At 44.9% G+C, this 24,027-nt stretch overlaps 2 protein-coding genes across 6 annotated transcripts in view; both read right to left on the bottom strand.

Annotated features, from left to right (window-relative positions):
• Positions 1 to 2,187: 2,187 nt before the first annotated feature.
• Positions 2,188 to 15,085, bottom strand: CELA1 (chymotrypsin like elastase 1). Its single transcript, XM_061127600.1, has 8 exons — positions 14,960 to 15,085; positions 14,285 to 14,367; positions 13,223 to 13,323; positions 12,192 to 12,317; positions 10,907 to 11,043; positions 9,556 to 9,701; positions 3,101 to 3,250; positions 2,188 to 2,343 (listed from the first exon to the last, which is right to left on the bottom strand). The coding sequence occupies exons 1-8, from the start codon at positions 14,997 to 14,999 to the stop codon at positions 2,326 to 2,328; spliced, it is 801 nt and encodes a 266-aa protein (XP_060983583.1). The 5' UTR covers positions 15,000 to 15,085; the 3' UTR covers positions 2,188 to 2,325.
• Positions 15,086 to 21,587: 6,502 nt separating this feature from the next.
• Positions 21,588 to 24,027, bottom strand: part of GALNT6 (polypeptide N-acetylgalactosaminyltransferase 6) — a 39,029-nt gene continuing 36,589 nt past the window's right edge. For all 5 annotated transcript variants that reach the window (XM_061127580.1, XM_061127581.1, XM_061127584.1 and 2 more), the window contains one exon: positions 21,588 to 23,239. In XM_061127580.1, coding sequence (XP_060983563.1) covers positions 23,126 to 23,239 — 114 coding nt within the window. In that variant the 3' untranslated portion in view covers positions 21,588 to 23,125. The remainder of the gene's footprint in view (positions 23,240 to 24,027) is intronic.

Raw genomic sequence — 24,027 nt, 5'->3', positions numbered from 1 at the left:
AAAGAGTTGGATATGGCAGCCTGTGCTGGGCATGGGGAGCAAATTTTTCTAGCTGGAGGAATTAGTATAGTATACTAGATGGAGGCAGAAAATACACTGTGTAAGCTGAGATGGGACTGCTGAGATTATAACAGTTGCTTCTCTAGGTAGAAAGTTTCCAAATGGAAGTTGCTTCCTGACCTGATTGAGAAGATAGCTGGAAATTAGGACACTAGCTTTGGAGGAACTATTTACTCAAGGATTTTACAAGTAAAATTCCTCAAAAGGAGGAAATGAGGTCAAGATAAACTTCCTAAGGACTGGAGAAGGAAGCTGAACGCCTGAAACAAAATCAGAAGGCCTTCTCTGCTATCATTTTCCAGATCACTCCCCCAAACAGCCATATTGCACTCAGAATCAACCATGTGACAGGCATTGCTGGGTGTTGGGAAGCCAAGAATGAATTTTTAAAAAGTGATTCTTGACTTAAAAATGCTTAAAGTCTGGAAGTGGAGATAGGTTGTTAATCAGATGATTTTAGAGATGGGTACAAAAATTGGGGGTAATAGGTCATTAGGATTTATTCTGTTATAATGCTAGCTGTGGGGATGATCTAGAAGGGGCAAAGTGAAAAAATAGAAGGACTTGATGTTGGATGGGAAGACGTGGGGGGAAGTGGGAGGACCATGGTGCTGTGGGAGCACTGAGAGAGATGGTAATCACCACAGATGTGTCAATAGCAGAAGGAGGCCAATACCTGGGTCATTCTCTGGAATTCACAGCATCCTCAGCAATGCAGCCTAGCCACTGCCTCCTAAAAAAGCCTCTTCAGTGCCAATCCCTTGGGAACTGAAATTGATAGTCACCAAATCATGTAGTATTAGAGCAGGAAAAATCTTTGGAAAGTAACTAGATTGGGAATCTGAGTAACAGAAAGGGTGACTTGCCCAGGGTTATCCAGTTCCTCTGGCGGGCTACAGTGCATAGGGTCGCACAGAGTCGGACACAATTGAAGCGACTTGGCACAAGCACACACACACCCAGTTTGTCAGTAGTAGAACAGAGATGGGAATACAGGTGTCCTGTCAAGCCCAGCTTCTTTAAAAAAAAAAAAAATTATTTAAGTAGTTGATTTTTCTGGCTGCACAAGGTCTTAGTTGTGGCATGCAGGATCTTTTAGTTACTGTGAACTCTTTTTTTTTTTTCTTTTTTGTGTGAACTCTTAATAGTGGTATGTGGGATCTAGTTCGCTGACCAGAGATTGAACCCAGGCCTCCTGCAATGAGGGTACAACATCTTAGCCACTGGACCACCAGGGAAATCCCTTGCCCAGCTTCTTTTGCTGTACACACTGTTCTAGAAGCCTCTGCTGACAAAGTAGCCTATAAATTGTGAGACTGGTCTTAGACAGTTTCTTCTAATGTAATGTTAACTCTCCAGATCCCTCTTGTCTGATCCTCAGCAGTTGCTATGAAAAACTGTTTCTCATCCCCTTAGCTTTCTCCTTTCAGTTCCCTCTTTGCTTTGTCATAGGCAACTCTTAACAGACTGAGCCCTGGCCAGGAAAGGGAAGATTCATCAGCTTCCCAGTTCTGTGTTTTTTATAGAACCCCGGATCCAGTTGCCTGTTTTAGTCCAAACTTGAAATGCTGACTCATACTTAGCTTGAGGCCCCATATTATTTCCCCCTCAATCCTTTCCTTTCTTTGTTCCGCATCTTCTTTTCTCATTTTCTCAATTCTTTTCTATCTCCTTTCTAATTTGTCACTTTCACTGTCTGCTGGCATCTGACCTACCACCTTATCTTATACTCCTATCTCTAATGTATCCCACAGTTGCATGACTCAGAACTTTGGGGTGAGCACTGTTCTAGGCACTGAAGGGAGAACCAAAAGAAGGATGAGCCCCCAATCTACCTGGGAGAGTCAGGGCACATTTCGTTATTCTGGAACATTTTTAAAGCCCTCCGTGCCTCTGAATATAGCAAATATGCGTGGGAAGAGGGGCAGACAGGCAGATTAACAGATGGGTAGATCCTAACATAATCCAAAAAGGATAATGTAAGGCCACTTTCACTTGGGCTTAGTTTGTGAACTGACAGATATGGCAGCAAATGGAAGAACCATCCCAGAAATCTGGTGAAATCCAACTCAGGCCCTATAACTGCCTTTCCTCAGAAGACTTAATTACAATTAAAAAGACACAGGGTGATATGTATATTTGATTTTATTTGCTTTTCCACATCTGGCTCAATAGTGTCTTAGAATGGTTTTTTCCTTGATGGCCTCAAGTTCTGCTGTCAGTCCCAGAATCATCTTGGGAAGGCCTCTGGACTCAGGAAAATGTTCAGTTGCTGGCAATGGCCTGAAGGAAAAACCGGTTATATCCAGTCAGCAACTTCTGCTCACTTCCTTTCTTTTTTCTTCAGGGCTCCTAGTTGAGTATGGCCCTGTACTGGGTTTATGGGGAGTTGTGAGGGTGGGAGGCAGGAAGCAGTGCTTAACTGGGCTAGGACAATTCAGTGCTATAGGCACATACTCGGAACTCAGTGGCAGACCTTGAACTGGTTTTAAGTCAAGGTTCATACTGCAAGACTGCAGAATGTGTTTGAAGGCTGGAGGGCACAGGTGGGATGGTGTGAGGCTGTACCACCAGGTCAGTGTAGGTACATTCTCACTGGCCCTCAAGCATTGTTTAAGGTGGTAAAACCTCTTGCCAAAGGGTAGAGCAAATCTCATGATGCCCTTAGAAAGAACTGGTAGAGGAGAATGTTAGTGCCTCTTCCCTTGCCTGGAGTGTGCAGGCCTTTCTGAGGCCATTTTCCCCTTGGCCTTGACTTGGACAGCCCTGATAGGCACCTGGTTCAGGTCTGCTATTGCCACCACCTTACTCTTAAGTAGTAAACAATATGATGAAGCCTGCTTAGTAGGTATGGGAAGAGGAACTCAGGATGGCAACACTATCAGAGGAAAGTTCACTAGAAGGGAAGGGAAAGGGGTAAATAAATATTTGAAGGTGATGAGGAAGATGATGGCCTCTCCTGCCCAACTTTTGCTCCCTACCCCAGTCAATGTGTGAATCTCCAGGTGACTATTTCATCCCATCATTTGAGAGGACTCACATTATTTATCCAAGAGATGTAAGCAGAGACCCGGGTGAAGACTGTGGGCTTCTTGGCGACATTACAGCCCAGGCTGGATACAAAGCTGGTCACACCATGGACAGCATACTGGCCATTCACCAAGCAGTGAAGGGGGCCCCCAGAATCACCCTGTGGGGAAGAGAAGCAGAGTCCTAAAACTCCAGATCCTTGGATCTTTGGGCCTTTGTTTCTGCTTACACCCTACCCACCCACATCTCTGTTTATAAATCCTGTACTATATAAAAGCTCCAATTGAAATCCCTACTTCCTTCGCATCCCCACTTTCTAAACAATTATAGTACTTCTTCCTTTCTTTTGCAGCACGTTTGTCATGTTCTGCCTTGTGTTTTGGTTTCATAATTTGTTTCTAACTCCCACGCTTATCTGTGAGCTTCTTGAGACAGGAACTACATCTTGCTGATATTTTCCACTCTACAATGCTAGCATAGAACTTTGAATGTCTTAAGCTCAATAGCTGTTACTGACTTAAATTGAACCTATGGTGGGGAAATAGTGTGTTCTAATGATTTATCTACCCTCAGTATTCAGACCAATGGGTCTAATTAGACAGTATTTAGATAACAGGGTAGGTAGTCAAAACATGTTAAACTAAACTGAGGTAAAGAGAAGAGAAAGTAATGTATTGGGTAGTGGTTACGTGCTTGGGCTTAGAATCGAAAGAATCTGAGTTTACAGATTATGACCTTGATACTCTTTTCCTTACTCAGTTCCCAGATGTCAGTTCTGTGATTCCAGACATAAAATTCGAAGCTATTTCATTGAAGAATCTGACGGGCACAAGAGGGAAGACTTTGAGGTACTATCATTAGAAGCCCTCCAACGAAATGGCCTAGCCAGATCACCTGAAAAAGCAGTTCCCTATAGATGAACCCCACCTACGGCTCAGAGGTACCTGTCAGCTTGCCACTGTCCTACTCTGAAATAAGAGCAGATGGTCAAGGATGACCAAACATCTGAAGAAAGTGTTAGTTGCTCAGTCGTGTCTGACTCTTTGCGACCCCATGGACTGTAGCCCTCTAGGCGCCTCTGTTCATGAGATTCTCCAGGCAAGAATACTGGAGTGGGTTGCCATTTCCTTCTCCAGGGGATCTTCTCGACCCAGGCATCGAACCCGGGTCTCTTGCATTGCAGGCAGACTCTTTACCATCTGAGTCACCAGGGAAGAAAACCTCAATATAAAAATAAAGATCCTGAGTGAAGTAAGTCAGACACAGAAAGAGAAATATCATATGATATCACGTACATGTGGAATCTAAAACAGAAGTAGAGTCACAGATATAGAAAACAAACTTATGATTATCAGGGGAGAGAGAAATGGGTGGGGAGGGAAAAATAGGGAGATAGGGATTGATGTATATACAGTACTATATGTAAAATAGGTCACTAATAAGAACCTACTGTACAGCACTGGGAACTTCTACTCAATATTCTGTAGTGGCCCATGTGGGAAAAGAACGAAAAAAAAAAGTGAATATATGCATATGTATAACTGGTTCTACTTTGTGTATACCTGAAACTCACACGACATTGTAAATTACCTATATCCAATAAAATTTTTTTAAAAAATTAAAAAAATAAAGATCAAAATAAAGAGAAACGAATAAACCAAAAATGAAGACAACCAAGATTATGCAGGGAGAAGACTATAAACAATAAAACTATATTAGTATTATATCCACGATAAAAGAAGAGCAAACTATTAGAGCATTCAGAAAACAAAAAGCCTTTGGAAATATGAATGTGATAGTATAAATGAAATATTAGGCTAGGAGATAAAGTAGACAAACTCTATAGAGAGAAAATAAGAAAATAGAACCAGTTTAGGATATGGATTGTGAGTAACAGGAATTCTAGAAACAAAAAATGAAAATGGAGGGGAGGAAATCATCAATAAATAAACATTTTCAGAACCAAAGGTCTGGAGTTTCCAGGATGAAAAAACTCGCTAAGTATCCCTCAAAATGAATGCAAATAGATCCATACCAAGACACAGAACACTAGGGTCAAGAGAAGATAAAATAGGTCAGTTATAAATTAGTGGAGAGTTTAAGGCTGAACTGGTGATGAGTTGAGTATGTTGTTGGTTGTTCAGTCAATAAGTCTTGTCCAACTTGTCCAATAAGTCCAAGACTTGTCCAATAAGTCTTTGTGACCCCATGGACTGCAGCATGTCAGACTTCCCTGTCCTTCACTATCTCCCAAAGTTTGCTCAAACTCATGTCAACTGAGTTGGTGATGCCATCCAATCATCTCATCCTCTGTCATCTCCTTCTCCTTCTGCCCTCAATCTTTCCCAGCATCAGGGTCTTTTCCATCGAGTCCGCTCTTCTCATTAGGTGGCCAAAGTATGGGAGTTTCAGCTTCAGCATCAGTTCTTCCAATGAATATTCAGGGTTGATTTCCTTTAGGATTGACTGGTTTGATCTCCTTGCTGCCCAAGGGACTCTCAAGTCTTCTCCAGGACCACAGTTCGAAAGCATCATTTCTTTGGCACTCAGCTTTCCTTATTGTCCAACTTTCACGTCTGTACATGACTATGGAAAAAGCCACAGCTTTGACTATATGGGCCTCTGTCAGCAAAGTAATGCCTCTGCTTGTTAATATGCTGTCTAGGTTTGTCATAGCTTTTCTTCCAAGAAGCAAGTGTCTTTTGATTTCATGGCTGCAGTCATCATCTGCAGTGATTTTTAAGCACAAGAAAATAAAATCTGCCAGTTTTCATTTTTTCCCCATCTATTTGCCATGAATATATATTTTGCAAATTTTAAAAGACAATTATTAACTCCAGGGAAAACAAAATTATTCAGGGAATAGCATTTTACATAATTATAATAAATACTAAACATTAGTTTAACAGAAATTATTTAGGGAGGTTGGGGTGGGGATCAGAAAAATTCATGCTTGAGGGGCAAGTATAAATGTATAAAGGAAGAGAAGTTCGATATCTTGCATAATGCCTGAAGTGAAAAATTAAGTAGCAATATAAGTACATGTTTTTAGAGAGCTGGAGGTAGACATAAAAGAAATCAACTCAAGAATTAAAAGTAGTCCCCTCTAGGGAGGGAGAACTCGAGGTGGTAGAAGAAACACAATGACTGTTCTTTCCCACTATCAAGCCTCAGAGTTTTATTTGCCACCTTAAACAAAATAATCATTCAATGAAAATTAAAACTTAAAAAAAGAAGAACTAGGGAAAGAGACCAAAAGTTCAAATTGGGGCTAATTTTTTTTTTTTTTAAAGGAAGTAGCTGTACCCCACCCTAACTATATTTGGGAAAAGAAGATGGTTATTCTTTTTATAAAAAGAAAGATATATATTCCTTTAGGTTATTGTACTCAATACAAAACAGTTTAAATATCTTCCACTTAAATTCTAATAGGGATTTGAGAGTATTTCTAAACTAGAGGAATGGAAGGTAATTGAATTGTGTACCGTATTACTGTCTTATGCTAATTGACCTGAAAAGAAAAAAAAGCTCTGTAGTGAAGGAGGATATGGCTCAGGATTTTAGGGCAGAAGGAAGAGCTGGAAGACAGCTCAGTGGGAGTGGGTGGATTGAGGTGAGAGGTGTTTAATGAATCCCCTCTTAGGAGATTGGCTGGGGACACAGAAATCTGAAAGCCCCCAAACCAAGACACAGTATTTGGGAAATTCCAGTGGGAAGAGACCGTGGAGACACAATGGCCTCAGAGAATATCTGATTTGCAGTGTCAGCCAGAAGGAAAGTACTCTTAGTTTTTCAGAGTTCAAGACTTTGAGAGAGAGCAGGGGAAAGTGAATTAAACTCAGAAAGGTTAAACCTTAAGAGGTTATAGGTGAGGCTGGCTGGTGAGGACTTGGAAGAATTTGACTTATGTGTTTGTCTTCATTTATTTATTCATTTGACTGCACTGGGTCTTAGTTGTGACATGTGGAATCTAGTTCTCTGACCAAGGATCAAACCCAGAGCCCCCTGTATTCAGAGTGCTGAGCCTTAGCCACTAAACCACCAGGGAAGTCCCGCATCATTGTTTTTTGTGTTTTTTTTTTTTTTTTTCCCTAACTTGCAGGCAGGGTTTCAAGGATACAGGACTTTTAGATGTGGACAAAAAAATGTTGCCTGCTGTGTCAGTAAACAAAGTGTTGCCTGCTATTCTGGGAAACAGTGAATGTTGCCCACTATCAAGCCACCTGCCCCTGAAGCTGCTCTCCACATCCTGAAGGGATTTCAGGATGGAGAAAAAAGATACTGACTCTAGATAGTTACAATGACTATCAAAGGGCTGATTTCTGTGAGCCCAGGCTCTTGCATCTTCCCATACAGAGAAAAGCACTTGAAACCATTCACTTGAAATGTTTGTTTCTTGTTATTAGCAGTAATCTTTGATGGCTGACTCTTTGTTTTTTTTTTTTTTCCCCCAGCAAAAATTCTAACATCCCCTGGCTCCTCTCTTACCTCTTTGAAACTGTTCCTCTGAGCTGTCTGAGAGGGTGTCTTCCAGGCTATAGTCCTCAGTAAGTTCATCGAATAAAACAAAACTCTTAACTTTTAGGTTGTGTGGTTTTGGTTTTTTCAGCTGACCCTGGGGAAGTCCTGGGAAAACTGGGATGAGTTGGTCACTTTACTTTCACAGTACTAAGTGCTCATCAAAAAAAAAAACCTTTAATTTTTGATTCTACTATTTTAGCCAGCCTACCAGTCTCCTTCTGGCTTCTGTTCCTCCTCCACCTAGCTTAGAGCTTGCATTTGATCTGCAATACTGTCTTTATGTTTCAATAATGCATGAAAACCCAGCCTTGAACTAATCCATTCCCTACAACTAGATCTTTGAATGGAGTGAATCATTTACCCATATGATTATTGCATGGTCTCTAACCTCAGCCTATCAGCAACAACATGGAGGCCAGTCTTTCTCCATTCATCTTAATTAATCCAAATCGGTACAACCTTTTTATCCCTTCATTTTCCGCATTTAATTTGACTCCTAGTTCATGAGTAAGTAGAAGCAATTACAGAACACCCACCAACTTTCAGCTACTCAGCCTGTACATTCTTTCATGTCCACGCATGTTTCTGTGTCCCTCTTCTGTTCAAAGCCAGCTCCACCTGTGTTCTTGGTTCATCTCTTCCTTCTCCTCTGGGATCTTGCTGTGCTGTGCTGTGCTTAGTCGCTCAGTCGTGTCTGATTCTTTCCATGGACTGTAGCCCGCTGCTCTAGTTGTAGGGAATGCCTTATAATTCTCTGTGTGTTCTAGGTTCTTAGCCCATGTCGTTCTTCATGTTCTGTCTCTCTCTGAATATTTTTTCCTCTTTTTTCTTGCTTGGCTTTCTGTTTAACCTTCATGACTCACTACGAACACTAGCTTCTCAGGGAAGAAGTTGATGAGTTGGTAGAGGGGAGGACCTGTTTTTTGGATTCCTGTATCACCTTAGGCAAGTCTTTATTATAACACTTAGCCACATTGTAGACGTTCTGTCCTATGTCTGCTCTTTCCATTCCTCCACTAGACTGTGTTTTATATTCATCTTTGTATCTTTTGTATTTTTGATACAAAGATGAATCAAACACAGTGCCTAGCATTTAGCAGATAATCAAGAAATTTTATTGGGCTGCATTACCAATTCTATAAGATGGTGTATTGCTGATTGATCTTGTGTAAATAGAAGATGATTTATACATATACATAATTTTATAATAGTTTATATATATACTATTATAAAGCTATTTAGTATACTTTCCCTGCTGTATTCACCTGTATATATATTGCTATCAATACTCCTGGGTCAAAAGGGTGGTGGTAGAGGAGCTATAAGAAAAATTAGGGTCGGGACTTCCCTGGTTGTCCAGTGGCTAAGACTCTGCGCTCCCAATGTAGGGGACCTGGGTTTGATCCCTGGTCAGGGAACTATATCCTACATACTGCAACTGGGAGTTCACATGCCACAACTAGAGATCCCAGACAGAAGATCTCACGTGTTACAACTAAGACCTGGGTCAGTCAAATAAATAAACAGAATATTAAAAAAAAAAAAAAGAAAAATTGGGGTTGATGGGAGGGAAGCTACCTTATACACAGTTACAACCACCACTCCAGGCCTAGCCCTACTGCAGCCGTTAAACATCTAAGGCACAAATAACTTCTAAAGAACACTCACATATACTAACACAAATGTTAGGCCACACACAAACTTTTGACGTGGGGGCATCAGGCAGGCAAGATGAATTTTAAGTTTCCTTTCAACTTTGAAATTCCTTGAATACAGACTTACCAGCACAGAATAATTCTCATCCAGACACTAGACTAGAAAGTTGAGTCTGTATATAAGGGTGGGAGTAGGTGAGGAATGGGAGGTGGGGAGAAGGTAGGGGGTGAGAGGCAGAGAAGAGAGGGAGCTGGGGTGAGACTTCTGACACTCTGAGCCTGTGTTCACCTGGCATCCAGCACGAACTCCGTCTCCTCCAGCGCACACCATAGTGTTCTTCACGGTGGAGCCCCAGTAGGAGGAGCTGGAGCAGGTGGCGTAGTCCACGGAGGGGAGGTAAGCCTGCTGCAGGGTCTGGGCCAGCTGCCCATTGGCTGAACATCACACACAACTTTAGAGGTCAGCTCCCGATGCTGTGCAGGGAAAACCTCCCACACCTGGCCAAGCTTCCCCAAGCTCTGATGAAAGCTGAAGTCAGGGGAAGCTCCTTTTCTCTGCCATGTCATAGATTGTCCTCTTGTTTCTTTTTAGATGAAAGGTACAGGCACCTTCCTTGACTGGTATTCCCAGATTCCAAACCACTAACTCATGACTACTTTAGTTAAGTAACTAGAATGGTCTTATTTGTTAATAACTTACCTATCTGCCCTGCTTCTTCCTTACACCATAAACCCATGGAGTGGAACTGGATCTGGCAGCCTTCTTTCCATTTCTTAAGAACTTAGTGCAGTTTTCCTTTATCTGATTTTTTTTTTTTTTTTTTTTGGATACTTACAACAACCCTTTCATGTTATATACAGATCAAGAAATTGAACCACAATGACATTAAGTGAAGCTAGAGCAGAGCTGGATTAGAAGCATGTCTGTCTCAGCCCCAGGTTTTCCCAGTAGCCTGCTGCTCACAGCAAGACCTCGCCTCTCCTGCAGAGCTCAGATCCTGCCCAGTGGCTCTCAGCCTTCTGCACCAGGCCTGCTGTCTCTACCCTTGCTAACTATCTCTGCTCATAGCCTCTCCCACCTTTCCATGTCATCCAGTGACTTTCCCTTCCGGTAATCCTCCCATGATTGACCAGAAGAGGGCTGAGGCCTCTTCTGCCTTGACTTCATTTGACCTGCAACCTCCCCTGGCTCATTCACTCCAACCCACAGCCTGGTGATGTGTCTATGGAGGTAGCATGATGCTGTAGTGACCACCAAAGTGGGAGCCAAGATACCTGTGTTCTGGCCCCAGCTAACCAGGTACTAACTAGTCACTAACTAGTCATGTGATCTTGAACAAGTTCTTTGCTTTCTTTGGGCCTCAGTTTCCTGATATATAAAATGAGAGGCTAGTAAAAAATACTCTCTGAGGTAAGGCCTTATTTCTTTTGTTGCTAACAGTCTGTAAATCTCTGAATTGACTGTTCCATGACTTGTTCTTAGGTTGATTTCACACACCAGTTATTTTATCTCTGGTGGTTCCTCTGGTTCCTGGCCTCCGGCTCTGAATACTTAGGACCACAAAACAAGGGCTGCAGAAGCTCAGCTACCTATTCAGTATCCATGTGGGGGATGGATGGTGCCCGTGCAGGCGACTTACTCTTAGTCCTGCCCCAGCCTGTGATGTAGCAGGGCGTGTTGTTAGCCAGGATGGTTCCCGACTGTGGCAAAACACCCAGCTTGACATAGCTGTTGAGGGTAGCGCTCTGGGCCAGGCGCAGCACGGCGATGTCGTAACTGCGGGTAGAAAGGAGACTGCTCGCTCGCGCGACCGGAAATGCCTTCAGCTCAGCATAGGGACAGGCCCTCCCTAAGCCTTGTATCCCCACAGGATCGGAAACCAGTGACTTAGAAGAAGGAGGGGACTCAACAAGCTTCAAACTTGAGGAATTGCGCATTTGGAGTCTAGGATATTCTATGTGTAATAGCAGCCCCTGCTGGTGAGGTCTTGGCTTGGTCGCTAGGTCTGATTTGCAGTCCCGGGAAGTGAAGCTTAGAAAGGAGCAGAGAAGAGTTCTCAAATGAGAAAGACATAAATGCTCTGCAGGTATACCCCAGTTACTGGAGCCCATCCCCACTCCCACACTCTATAGACTGGCCACCCTTTTAACTACTTCTTTTCCAGAAGTTTACAGCTCAGTCTTGCAGAAGTTTTCTTACTGTAAGATTCATTTTAGGAAATCTGTTTTTGCTAATGGTGGTGGTATAGTGGCTAAGTCGTGTCTGACTCTCACGACCCCATGGACTGTAGCCTGTCAGGCTCCTTTGTCCATGGGATTCTCCAGGCAAGAATACTGGAGTGGGTTGCCATTTCCTCCTCCAGGGGATCTTCCTGACCCAGGGATGGAACCCAGGTCTCCTGCATTGCAGGTGGATTTTTTACCAACTGAGCTACAAGGAAAGCCCTTTGCTAATGGAGTCTGTGCTATAAAATGAATAATAAATAACAATAGAAACAGGAACATTAAACTCTGCAGAGAAGGAGCTTCAGGGGATCCAATGATGCAGACCAGTCCAGATCAAACAAATCCCAAAGACCTTCAAATGTTCTCAAGCCCTAGTGTGTGCTCACTCGTGTCTGAGTCTTTGCAACCCCATGAACGATAGCCTGTCAGACTCCTCTGTCCATGGAATTTTTCAGGCAAGAATACTGGAGTGGGTTGCCATTTCCTCTTCCAGGGGATCTTGCTGACCCAGGTATGGAACCCAGGTCTCCTGTGTCTCCTGTATTGCAGGCAGATTCTTTACCACTTGAGCCATTGGGGAAGCCCCCAACATCTTAATTCTCAAAGTCCTCCTGGATGAATATGAAGGAAGCCCAGACCCTGTGGCTGGGCAGCTAGCCCTCCACCTCCCAGCCCCAGGCCAGCCCCACCTTGCCCTACCCTGCAGCCACGTTATTGCTGTTCCAGGACGGGTGCACCACGATCTTCTGCACGCTTATGTACTGCTCGGTGCCATCGTTCTGGCTCAGGTTGTGGTCTCCCAGCACCACACGGAAGGTCATTTGGCTGAAGGGAGAGAGGGAACCCCTGAGTGATCCTTCTCTTTCTCCTCTCAGAGAAAAGTTGGGAAGGCATCTTCCATCTCATTTTTAGGACAGGAACTCATCTTTTCTGGCCCAAGCAGAGGGAATATGGAAGACCCTGGTAGATGAAAAAGTAACCAGCCCTCTCATCCCCAATTTGCTAACTTGTGGAAGTGACAAAAACTACCATCAACTTCATTTCCCCAATATACTAAGTTAAACATCAGAGGCTGAATATCTCATAACTTGGGAGAAGTGTGGTGGGCATAAATAAAAGAATGTCTCTCAGACCACAGAGGGACGTTGAGAGGTATATAAACTTCTAGACCAAGAGTTCTTAAAACATGGTCCCTGGACCGGCAGCATCAGTAGAACCTGGGAACTTGCTAGAAACGCCGATTATCAGGACTCAGCCTGGAGTTCTCTATCAGAAACTCTACTGGGTGGGGCCCAGCAATCTGTGCCTTGTAGGTGATTCTGATACATGCTCAAATTTAAGAACCATTGCTCAAGATAAATATGAAAAAACGGTTACCGGTCAGGCATTGACTAGGTACTTAAATATTTATCTACTTAATCCTCACAATAATTCTACAAAGTAGGTATTATTACCCCATTTTAGAGATAAGAGAGTGAGAGCTTAGGGAGCTAAGTAAGCCGTCCAAGTTCACATAGCTAGAAGAAGGGTGAGACTGGATTTGAATGTGAACTTGTCTGATGCCAGGCTTTGAAAAGTACATAGTTTGTACTTTTCATCTTACTACCTCCCTGCAGGCCCCCAAACACCTTCTTAAGTCTTGTCCTGAGTGGTCCAGGATACATATTCCTCTAGAAGGACCAGATTCTTCCCCTCCCAGGGTCTCAGAAAAGCTGGTTTGTTTTTCTCACCTATCCACACAGTGAGCAGCTGTCATTACCCAGTTCTGTTTGATGAGGGTGCCTCCACAGGTGTGATACCAGGAACTTCCAGACTTGTACTGGAGGGAAATCTAGATGGGGAGAGAAGAAAAGAGGGATAGGTTGTTGTTTTTAAAAAAACTTTGTCCCAAACCAAGGTCTCCTTAAATTCCTGCCATCCCTCAAAACACCCGCCAACTATCTGGGCTAAACATACAGTGCATTTGGCATCGTTACACTAGGTTGTTGCAAAGGGCCAAGAAGCCAGGTCCTTCTACCTCCATTGCCTCTTGGGAAGGAAATGTAGCCATGGAATTGCTCTATCACCTAATCAACAAGCCGAGGTCCCCAGAACTCCCCTCCAGTGTTTTCAAGATACACCCTGGCCCTTCATTCAGCGAATGCTTAGAAACACCACTGGAGCGTTCATTTCCTTCAGTTAACGCCTCCTCCTTCAGTGGCTCTCATCACACAATAACTCTACTCCTGAAAATGGAGGCGCAAACTTTTGTAAATTGGGTTTAATTCAGAATCAGTTGCAGTGATTCCTCTCAAAGTATGGCTATTCACCAGTCAATTTGCCAGTTTTACACAATTAGAATTGCTTACATCAAAGCCTAGCTGCCTTATTTTGAAAGTGGAAACTCTTTAAATAGCCACATGAACAAGGTGCTCTATTTGGGGGCAGGGTGTGTCCAAACGTGTGACACACACTGCATGGATAGGGCTGTGTGTGTGTGTGTGTGTGTGTGTGAAGGTGTGTTGCATCTGTGTGAGCCTGGCATACAGTCTTGCTAGTCTGGTCAAAGTGGTATCGCTGGGAGTATACATCAGGTTTGTGTTTGGGTGTGTGCCTGGGAAAGTGAGTGTGGTTGGTGTTTTTGCATTTAGAGAAAAACTTCTAAGCCTGGTCCCGTTTGTCAACATTTAGAATCTAAGCAGTTGGAGAACTTCCTGTTGATAAGGATATGCACAAATATACATAACAATGTATATCTGGGCACAAGCAACTCTTATTTCATTGGCAGTCTGGGGCTGTGAAGGAACACCCACCTGAGAGGGCCAAGAATTCTTCGAGACCGCAGTCCCTCCAACTACCCTGGCGTTGGTTTCTGGAAAGTCCTGGGTGCCGTGTCCTTTGTGGAGCAGAAGAAAAGTGAGTGATGACTAAGCATGGGGTCAGCTCAGGGTGGGAGGGTGGATGGCAGTTGTGCTTTGTCTGCAAACTCACAGTTCCTCCCTAGCAAATGAGGGGCCCAACTGTGAGTTCTCTGGGTCCCTTTTGAAAGCAGGGAAGTCCAAGTGCCTTCTGCTTCCCCTACGTGTCCCCAGAACTCTGACCCGTTTCACACAGCGGACAGGACCCAGTGGTCTCAGCCTCGCTCAGGGCCTCTACCCCTCACCTCACCCCCACCTGCCCGCACAGTTAGCTGGATTCCCCAGGGAGCAGGGACAGCAGTACACACGCCCCGAGGCACCTGCTGAGGATGTCTTCCTGTCTTTGGGGATGATGGGGAAGCCTGGGGCCTGGAAGAGGCTCCTGTCTGCTTCAGGAACCTGTCAGCCAGGGGTTCCTGACCTTTTCTATCACGAGCTCCAGGAGAGTAAAGTTTTTGCTAGACACACAGGCAGAGTCTCCTGCCTGCCCCAGGATAAGACCTGGGCTCAGTGAAAGCTTTCGGACCCTCCTGCTCTATCTCCCTCCCTACAGATCTCCCACCCACTTACCATAAAGGACGAGGGAGGCAAACACCAGCAGGCGCAGCATGTTGCCAGCGAGTAGACCACTGCCCCCTTGCCATGAGCCAAGCCCTCTTTATATGCCTCTTATCAGCAGCTTTGCTGACCTTCTTCCTGCCAGCTGGCAGGGCTGTGGGTGAAAGGCAGGGGAAATCACAGGTGACATGGAAACATAAATGAAAAGGTTTCTTTTCAGGTAAACTAATTTATCTGTGATCAAAGACAGAACAAGGCCAGGGCTGAATTAATCATCTGCTTTCAGTTGAAAAGCATCCAACAAATATTTCTTTACCAGAAATAACATGGAGAGACAGGACTGGCTTTTCCTTTGGGGTGCTCTCCTCCTGCCCCATAGGGGCACGGTGAGTGCAGAGACCCACTCTGTGCACCAGGAGGTGGAGGCAAACAGGGCTGCAAGGTCAGCAGAAAGAAGGACGAGACAGCAGCATCTCCCTGCCCAAAGAGGGAGATGGGTCATTCCCTCAGGACGCAGACAGAGGTATAAATGCAGGGAGACAAAAGCAGAGTAGATGCAGTGGAGAGAATTATTATTTTTTTAAGAATGATGTAAATTTCCAAGTGTTTATTCTTCTTTTTTTTTTTTTTTAAGGTGTGATTGTGGTGGTGATGCTATCAAATTGCTAATGGTATTTAGTTTCCATTGGGTGTATTTTACTTTATGCATTTATTTTTCTCTTTGGCTGCCCCTTGGCATATGGAACTTCCTCAACCAGGGATGGAATCTGTGCCTGCTCCAGTGGAGCAAGGCGTCTTAACCACTGGACCACCGGGGAAGTTCCGTGGAGAGACTTCTGATGGAGGATGGTATTAGGAGGCAGGTTAGGGGAGACTCATATGGAGAGCAGATGAAAGAGCTCTCAGAGAAGGAGAGTATGGGGTGGGTGAGAAGAGAGAGACTTCAGGATAGGAAGCTAGTCTTCTGACTATGAGGGTGGAGGGCAGGGGAGTGCTCCGAAACGGAGCAGGTGTGTCTTGCAGGAGATGAGAGGCTCTGCCCATCAGAGTCAGGAGAGGAAGAAGGAGGGAGGTGTAGAGTGCCTGGTGGTGGGTGGCAAACTCTGGATTGGGAGGTCCCTGAGTGAGCATTGTGGGTGGAGCTGTGATTTAGGCAGCGAGAAGCCAGGAATGGTGCCACAATGATGTGGCACAGAGGAAGCCACAATGGTGTGATCACTCACCTAGAGCCAGACATCCTGGAATGTGAAGTCAGGTGGGCCTTAGGAAGCATCAATAGGAACAAAGCTAGTGGAGGTGATGGAATTCCAGTTGAGCTCTTTCAAACTCTAAAAGGTGATGCTGTGAAAGTGCTGCACTCAATATGCCAGCAAATTTGGAAAACTCAGCAGTGGCCACAGGACTGGAAAAGGTCAGTTTTCATTTCAATCCCAAAGAACAGCAATGCCAAAGAATGCTCAAACTACTGCACAACTTCACTCATCTCACACACTAGCAAAGTAATGCTCATAATTCTCCAAGCCAGGCTCCAATAGTACATGAACTGTGAACTTCCAGATGTTCAAGCTGGATTTAGAAAAAGCAGAGGAACCAGAGATCAAATTGCCAACATCTGTTGGATCATCGAAAAAGCAAGAGAGTTCCAGAAAAAACATCTACTTCTGCTTTATTGACTATGCCAAGCCTTTGACTGTGTGGATCACAACGAACTGTGGCAAATTCATCAAGAGATGGGAATACCAGACCACCTTACCTGCCTCCCGAGAAATCTGTATGCAGGTCAGGAAGCAACAGTTAGAACCAGACATGGAACAACAGACTGGTTCCAAATCGGGAAAGGAGGACGTGAAGGCTGTATATTGTCACTCTGCTTATTTAACTTATATGCAGAGTATATTATGCAAAATGCCGGGCTGGATGAAGCACAAGCTGGAATCAAGATTGCTGGGAGAAATATCAATAACCTCAGATATGCGGATAACACCACCCTTGTGGCAGAAATTGAAGAACTAAAGAGCCTCTTGATGAACGTGGAAAAGGAGAGTGAAAAAGTTGGATTAAAACTCAACATTCAGAAAACTAAGATCATGGCATCCGGTCCCATCATTTTATGGCAGATAGACAGGGAAACAATGGAAACAGTGAGAGACTATTTTTTAGGGGCTCCAAAATCACTGCAGCCATGAAATTAAAAGACACTTGCTCCTTGGAAGAAAAGCTATGACAAACCTAGACAGCATATTCAAAAGCAGAGACATTACTTTGCCAACAAAGGTCTATCTAGTCAAAGCTATGGTTTTTCCAGTAGTCATGTATGGATGTGAGAATTGGACTGAAAGAAAGCTGAGTGCTGAAGAATTGATGCTTTTGAACTGTGGTGTTGTGAGAAGACTCTTGAGAGTCCCTTGGACTGCAAGGAGATCAAACCAGTCCATCCTAAAGGAAATCAGTCCTGAATATTCATTGGAAGGACTGATGCTGAAGCTGAAACTCCAATACTTTGGCCACCTGATGAGAAGTAACTCATTGGAAAAGACGCTGATGCTGAGAAAGATTGAAGGCAGGAGGAGAAGGGGACGACAGAGGATGAGATGGTTGGATGGCATCACTGACTCAATGGACATGAGTTTGAGCAAGCTCCGACAGTTGGTGATGGACAGGGAAGTCTGGCGTGTTGCAGTCCATGGGGTTGCAAAGAGTCAGACATGACTGAGAGATTGAACTGAACTGAAGCCAGGAAGGGGGGGGGATTGTACTAAGGGCTGCCTCTCCAGCCCAATCCCGCCTAACCTAAAGCAGACCTGGACCCAGGGAAGAGGGCTGAGCTGGCTGGGAAACCTGGCCTCCTTTGTCATTCTCCTCCCACCTCCCTGCCTCCTCTGGAGAATAGGGAGATGGCTCTAGCCTCAGGATGAAGAGTCCAAGAGGAGGCTCGAGCCTCCTGAAGGTTACAAACTCCAAAGTGAGCCTTTGAGGTCAGGGTCAACATCGCATCCATCTTTGTATTCTTCGGGAAGCCTAACATGTATTTGCTTAAAAATTAGACTGTTAAGCATTGCACTTAATACCCTCAATGCCGTTGCCTAATCTCACACTCAGCCTCATCTCTCACACTGGTCAGACTCTTTTCATCCTGACTCTGAGGGTGATGTGTGGAGGAAGGCTTGGCTTTCATTCTGAGGCACTGCATTTTTTCTGAGCAATGCTAATTCCTTTTGAAATAAACACAGGCACACAAATACATGTATAAAGATGTGGGTTCTAGTAAGTGATGTACTTAGTCGCTCAGTTGTGTCCAACTCTTTGTGACTCTATGGACTATAGCCCACTAGGTTCCTCTGTCCATGGGGCTTCTCCAGATAAGAATACTGGAGTGTGTTGCCATGCCCTCCTCCAGGGGAGCTTCCCAACCCAGGGATCGAACCCAGGTCTCCTGCATTAAAGGCAGATTCTTTACCATCTGAGCCTATCAGGGAAGCCTGGGTTCTAGTACAGTTGTCACCATATTTTGTGTAGTTTGTCATAAAATTTGTCACAAAATTGGGGAAAACCTAAGTATTCATCAATAGAGGAAGGTTAGATAAATTGGGTTTAATCATATTAAGGAATACTATCCAGCTTTTACAGAGAATGAGTTAGGGACTTGCCGGTGGTCCAGTGTCTAAGACTCCATGCTCCCAGTGGAGAGGGCCTGGACTTGATCCCTGGTTGGGGAACTAGATCCCACATGCCACAACTAAAGATCCTGCATGCTGCAAGGAAGATGGAAGACCCTGTGTGCTACAACTAAGACCCAGCACAGTCAAATAAATAAATATTTTAAAAAAGGAAATAAAAAGAATGAGTTAGACTTAAATGACATGATATGAAAAAATGTCCTTGGTATATTAAATGAAGATAAAAAGTTTCAAACAATATGGTACTCTGTGTGCATATATATTAATTGTTGTTGTTTGCTAAGTTGTATCCTATTCTTTGCAACCCCATGGAATGCAGCATACCAGGGTCCTTTGTCCTTCACTATCTCCCAGGGTTTGCTCAAATTCATGTCCATTGAGTTGGTGATGCTATCTAACCATCCCATCCTCTGCTGCCCCCTTCTCCTTTTTAAAATATATACATATATTATTTATATATATTTGTATTATATAATGGGCTTCCTTGGTGTCTCAGATGGTAAAGAATCTGGCTGCAATGCAGGAGATCCAGGTTCAATCCCTGGGTTAGGAAGAGCTCCTGGAGAAAGGAATGGCTACCCACATATATGTAATATATATTTATAAACATATATTATATATGTATGTATAGTCACAGAAACAGGGTACAGAAGGTTTATACTTAGAAATTACTACTTTTATAGAAAAGTATTACTTCTAGACAATCAATAGGCATGGGAGCACTGTGATGATCAATTTCCCTTCTTTTTTTTTTTTTTTTCTACTTTTTTGGCTATACACCTTGGCTTGCGAGATCTCAGTTCCCTGACCAGGGATTGATCCCTGGCCACGGTAGTGAAAGCCTAGAATCCTAACCAGTAGACCACCAGGGAACTCCCAAGTTTCACTTTTTAAACACATTTTTCTGTTATTTGACTTATCTACAGTATTATTATTATTTTTGGCTGCATCCAGCAGCCTGCCAGATCTTAGTTCCCTGACCAGGGGTCAAACCCATGTCCCCTGCATTGGAAGCTTGGAATCTTAACCACTGGACTACCAAGGAAATCCCTTATTTTTAATTAAAACTAAGAAATATATTCTAGGACATTTATTCAGTTTTGACAATGGCACACATTCTCTTCAAGTGGGAAATAGATCCCCAGAGGGGACCAGCCAGTCAGTGCTAAGGTGAAAGGTTTTTGGAGCCAGGGGACAGTAGCACATGGCTAGCCAGCATTCAGATTTTAAGCAGGATTTAAGGTTTTAGTTTAGCCCTAAGAATGGTCACTTTGCCAACAAAGGTCTGTCTAGTCAAGGCTATGGTTTTTCCAGTAGTCATGTATGGATGTGAGAGTTGGACTGTAAAGAAAGCTGAGCGCCAAAGAATTGATGCTTTTGAACTGTGGTGTTGGAGAAGACTCTTGAGAGTCCCTTGGACTGCAAGGGGATCCAACCAGTCCATCCTAGAGGATATCAGTCCTGGGTGTTCACTGGAAGGACTGATGTTGAAACTGAAGCTCCAATACTTTGGCCACCTGATGTGAAGAGCTGACTCATTTGAAAAGATCCTGATGCTGGGAAAGATTGAAGGCAGGAGGAGAAGGGGCCGACAGAGGATGAGATGGTTGGATGGCATCACTGACTCAATGGACATGAGTTTCGGCAAACTCCGGAAGTTGGTGATGGACAGGGAGGCCTGGTGTGCTGCAGTCCATGGGGTGGCAAAGAGTCGGACATGACTGAGTGACTGAACTGGACTGAGAATGATCAGGGGGTGGATTTTAATAGCACAGATGGGGGGAACAGGTGAAGGCCAGCCTGGGCTAAGGGCAGGCCATGAAGCTGGTTTCTGAGCCCTTCCCCCATCCCATTAGTGCCCTTTCTCTCTTCTTGAGCACCTCTCTTCCTTGGTCCTCCCTTCACCCCCAAACCTGCTGCATCTCTCACTCCTGTGGGTTATCCTTAGCTGACTGCCTCTGGGTGAGGCTCTCCTGCTATGGGGTCGGGGTGAGGAAAGTGAGTGCTGTGACAGGGCACCTCGGTTGGGCGTGCATCATAAGACTGGGCTACAGAGCTGTTGGCTGATGCTACAGAGAATATGAGGGATATCAAGATAAACAGCAGACAGTCAGTGCCTGATAAATGTCTGGATGCTTAATGCAACCAAGAGTAGGGCTAAGATTGGAGTTAAGGACTAAGGCTCCCTAGAGCTTACCGAACTTATTAGCTGGCAGTCAAAGTCTTCCCAGTGGGGCCCCCACCCGTTCTACAGGGCTGACTCCCCCAGTAAACACAGCAGGCACAGTGCCCAAGGCCCATAATACCTCTTAGACCCACAAACGTGTCTCAGTCTCTACAATCACCCCGGAATAGATTCACCTTAATACCAATGGAGTTGTAAGAAATATAATTTAATATTTTTTAATGATAGCTCAAGTGCCTAGGGCTCATGAAAGCCAAAGTGTGGTCCTGACCTTCTGGCTTCTACCATCCACTGCAACCTCACCCTGAGGGCTTCCCGGCTCCCACGTCCACTTGTACTGCCGTCCCTCTGCGACTTTTCTGACATTTGACATCTTTCCTTACTGAGCTCTTCCTACCTGAGGATTCATCCTTTGAGGTCTAAGGTCAAATGTCACCCTCTTTGTGAGGCTTCCTTGATTTCCCTAAATGAAAGGAACTGTTCTAACTCACCTAGTCCAGCTCTGAAAATCTCTAGTTTTGGTATGACTTGTTCACAAGCTTTTTTCCCAGCTCGAGCGGGAGTTCCACAGGGGGAAGAGCCTCATATCTCCTCAGGTCTGCCTGTGCTTGACAGTTGTGTAGGGCCAGACTGAAAGCTGGAGGATATCTAGAGATAAGAGACAGTGGCTGCGAGAGAACTTTTCAGATGTGTGTGATTCTTCACAACTGGAAACAGTGGATCCTCCAAACAGATAAGCTAAGGGACAAGCCAGGAGAAGAGGAACCCAATGCCAACCTTCTTTACCCATGCCATAAAACCTTTATTTCCACTGGGATCTATGTGCCATTCTCTTCTCTTGCTGGGAAAGAACTTTTCCCTTTCCCCGCTGCTGGCCACTCTTCTTTCTCTTTGGCTGGGCTACCCCACGGGACCTAGGAGACGTCCTGAGTGGCAAGGAGAGGCAGCTGTGGTCCCATGGTGCCCTCATGTGGTGATGCCCAAGATGACAGTCCGCTACTCAAAGTAGGAATCACTCCTGGAAGCAATGAGTCCTCCTCCTCCCGGCAGCTGGGGTTCTCCACTTCAGGCAAAGCAGCCATGGGTGGTGGGGTCCAACTTGCTTGGAGAAGAGCTGACGTGCACAGCAGGTCTGCTCCATGTGGGGAGTTCACGCGAGAACAGCAGACCAGGCCAGTCACACAGTCACGCTCCAGGCCACCCGTGAGCCCTGCTTCCTCAGACTTCCCAGGGATCTTGTTAGCCTTATCTGGGTCCTAGCCTCTGGGCTGCCAATACCTCCTTGGGTGGCCTAGGGCAAGTAACTTCTCTTATCTGGCTTTGGTTTCATAATATGAAAATGATAGGGTTGGATTAAAACAAGGATTTTCAAATTGTCCTTGCAGACCTTTGGAAAATCAGGGCCTGGTGGGCACTGCCCTCATCCCACCTTCGTTTTCATCCATGGCTAATTTGCTTTGGAACTACATTATACAAGGAGCATTGAAAGAAGGCTCTGGGACGTAAACCTGAGAAATCACTAGCTAGCTCCACAAGGTTTCTTTCAAAATGAACATCACAGGATTCCCAAATGTGGTCTCCCTCATGGTTACCTGGCTCCACAGTTCTAGGCTTTATGGAGACCAGTCAGCCAGAAAGGATCAGACTGGAGTGAAAAGAGAATGGAGAGTTGGTGGCTAGTTGCTTAGTGTTCTCGTGGTGTGGTGGGAGGAGCCTGGGTTCAAGGTTCAAATTTGAGCCTCAGTTTCAGCTCCAGCCACGTACCATCTGTGGAATACAGACCAGCTCCTTTACTTCTCTCTGCCTCAGTTTTCTTGCCTATAAAATGGGCACAGTGATTCCTGTCTTTCTCACAGTATTGTGTACCTGTCAAGCACTGTCAAGGTGCTTCAGGTAATAACAGCAAGGGAGACTTAGACCTCCAGTTCCTCTGATAGACTCTATAGTTCACTGGAAGTTGCAGATGTCCTAGATGACCAGGGATCCAGGACATGGCTGCAGAGGCACTTTCCTTGAATTCATCATTGCTGTCCTGGGTCCTTTCCCAGCTGCCTCCTCTGCTTTGGAGGTCTGTTTCTAGGACAGAAGGAAAGCTCTAGGCCCCATCTTATGTGTTCTAATGGTCTTGTCCACCAATGTGGAGGAAAGAAAACAGGCCCAATGTTGCTGCAAGGAGTAGGAAGGTTCTGCCTTGACTTCCATTGGGTTTGAAATCCATCTTTAAGGCTGACAGGGAAGCTGCTGGTCAGGTTCTCAAACATCAGGTTTCCCCCAGATTCTGTTTCCTGAGAAGCATGTGGGAACTCCCACCGGAGGTTAAATGAAGAGCCAGCGCTGGTGGGGATCACTGGGGTCGCAGGTGGCCATGACTGGCTTTTTGTCTTTGGATGTCAGGCAGGTACCAGATCCTGAGTTCCTGATGAGTTGATCCTAAAAGATGACACAGCAAAACAAAGGGTCAACTTAGGCCTCAGACTTCAGACAGTACTACTAGGGGGAATGAGATGAGGACAATAAACAAAAGGGAAGGGAAATCCAGCAAGGCACAGGGGGGATACTTCCACATTCTTTTCCTTGGATGCCAGAAACTCTGATGGGATGCATTCCTGAGTTTCCACAGGAATTGGCATTCCTATGCCAGGTGCCAATTCCCTACCTCCAGCTTTATTTATTTATTTTTCCCCCCACCTCCAGCTTTTTTTATTATTTTTTTCCCCCCACCTCCAGCTTTAGCATGACTAACTGCAACACAGGAAGGGAGGACCATGGGTTAACTGAAAAATGCTTTCAGGATGAAATGAAAATGCAAACTGCCTCCAGATGGCCAATCTCAAAGACCTGGGCCACTGCAGTCTACCCGCACTTTCTGCCTTTGATCATATTCAGACTACTCCCTTCCCTGTAGCCCCAAGGTTAGGCTCCCCTTTTCCTAAGCCCAGGACTAGGGACTGGGGTGGAGTGGGTGTGGAGGCTCATTGGAGGCTGCTAGTTTGAGCCCGATCCAGTAGAAGTTACATCATTCATCCCAGGCAGGGCAGTGTAATGGAAAGAACCCGTGCTTTTGAGTCAGACTTATCTAGGTCTGAACCCCGGGTCTACCATTTACTAGCAAAGGATCTTGGGCCAGACACAAACTTGCTGAGCTGCTGCTGGCCCATCTCTAGTCATGGGGACACCACCTACTTGGGAAGAGCCTCTGGAAGGTTAACCAAACCAAA

Source organism: Dama dama, chromosome 3 (genome assembly GCF_033118175.1).
Source record: "Dama dama isolate Ldn47 chromosome 3, ASM3311817v1, whole genome shotgun sequence".
In the NCBI taxonomy this organism is placed as follows: Eukaryota; Metazoa; Chordata; class Mammalia; order Artiodactyla; family Cervidae; genus Dama; species Dama dama.
This window is presented reverse-complemented; position numbering and strand designations above follow the sequence as displayed.

Excerpts from the sequence above, each read along its gene's own strand:
- CELA1 (XM_061127600.1), bottom strand. The coding sequence starts at position 14,999 with ATGCTGCGCCTGCTGGTGTTTGCCTCCCTCGTCCTTTATG. Across the intron at positions 9,702-10,906 it reads AGGCTGGGGCAGGACTAAGA|CCAATGGGCAGCTGGCCCAG; the intron begins GTAAGTCGCCTG and ends TGTGATGTTCAG. Across the intron at positions 3,251-9,555 it reads GAGTTCGTGCTGGATGCCAG|GGTGATTCTGGGGGCCCCCT; the intron begins GTGAACACAGGC and ends TCTTCCCCACAG.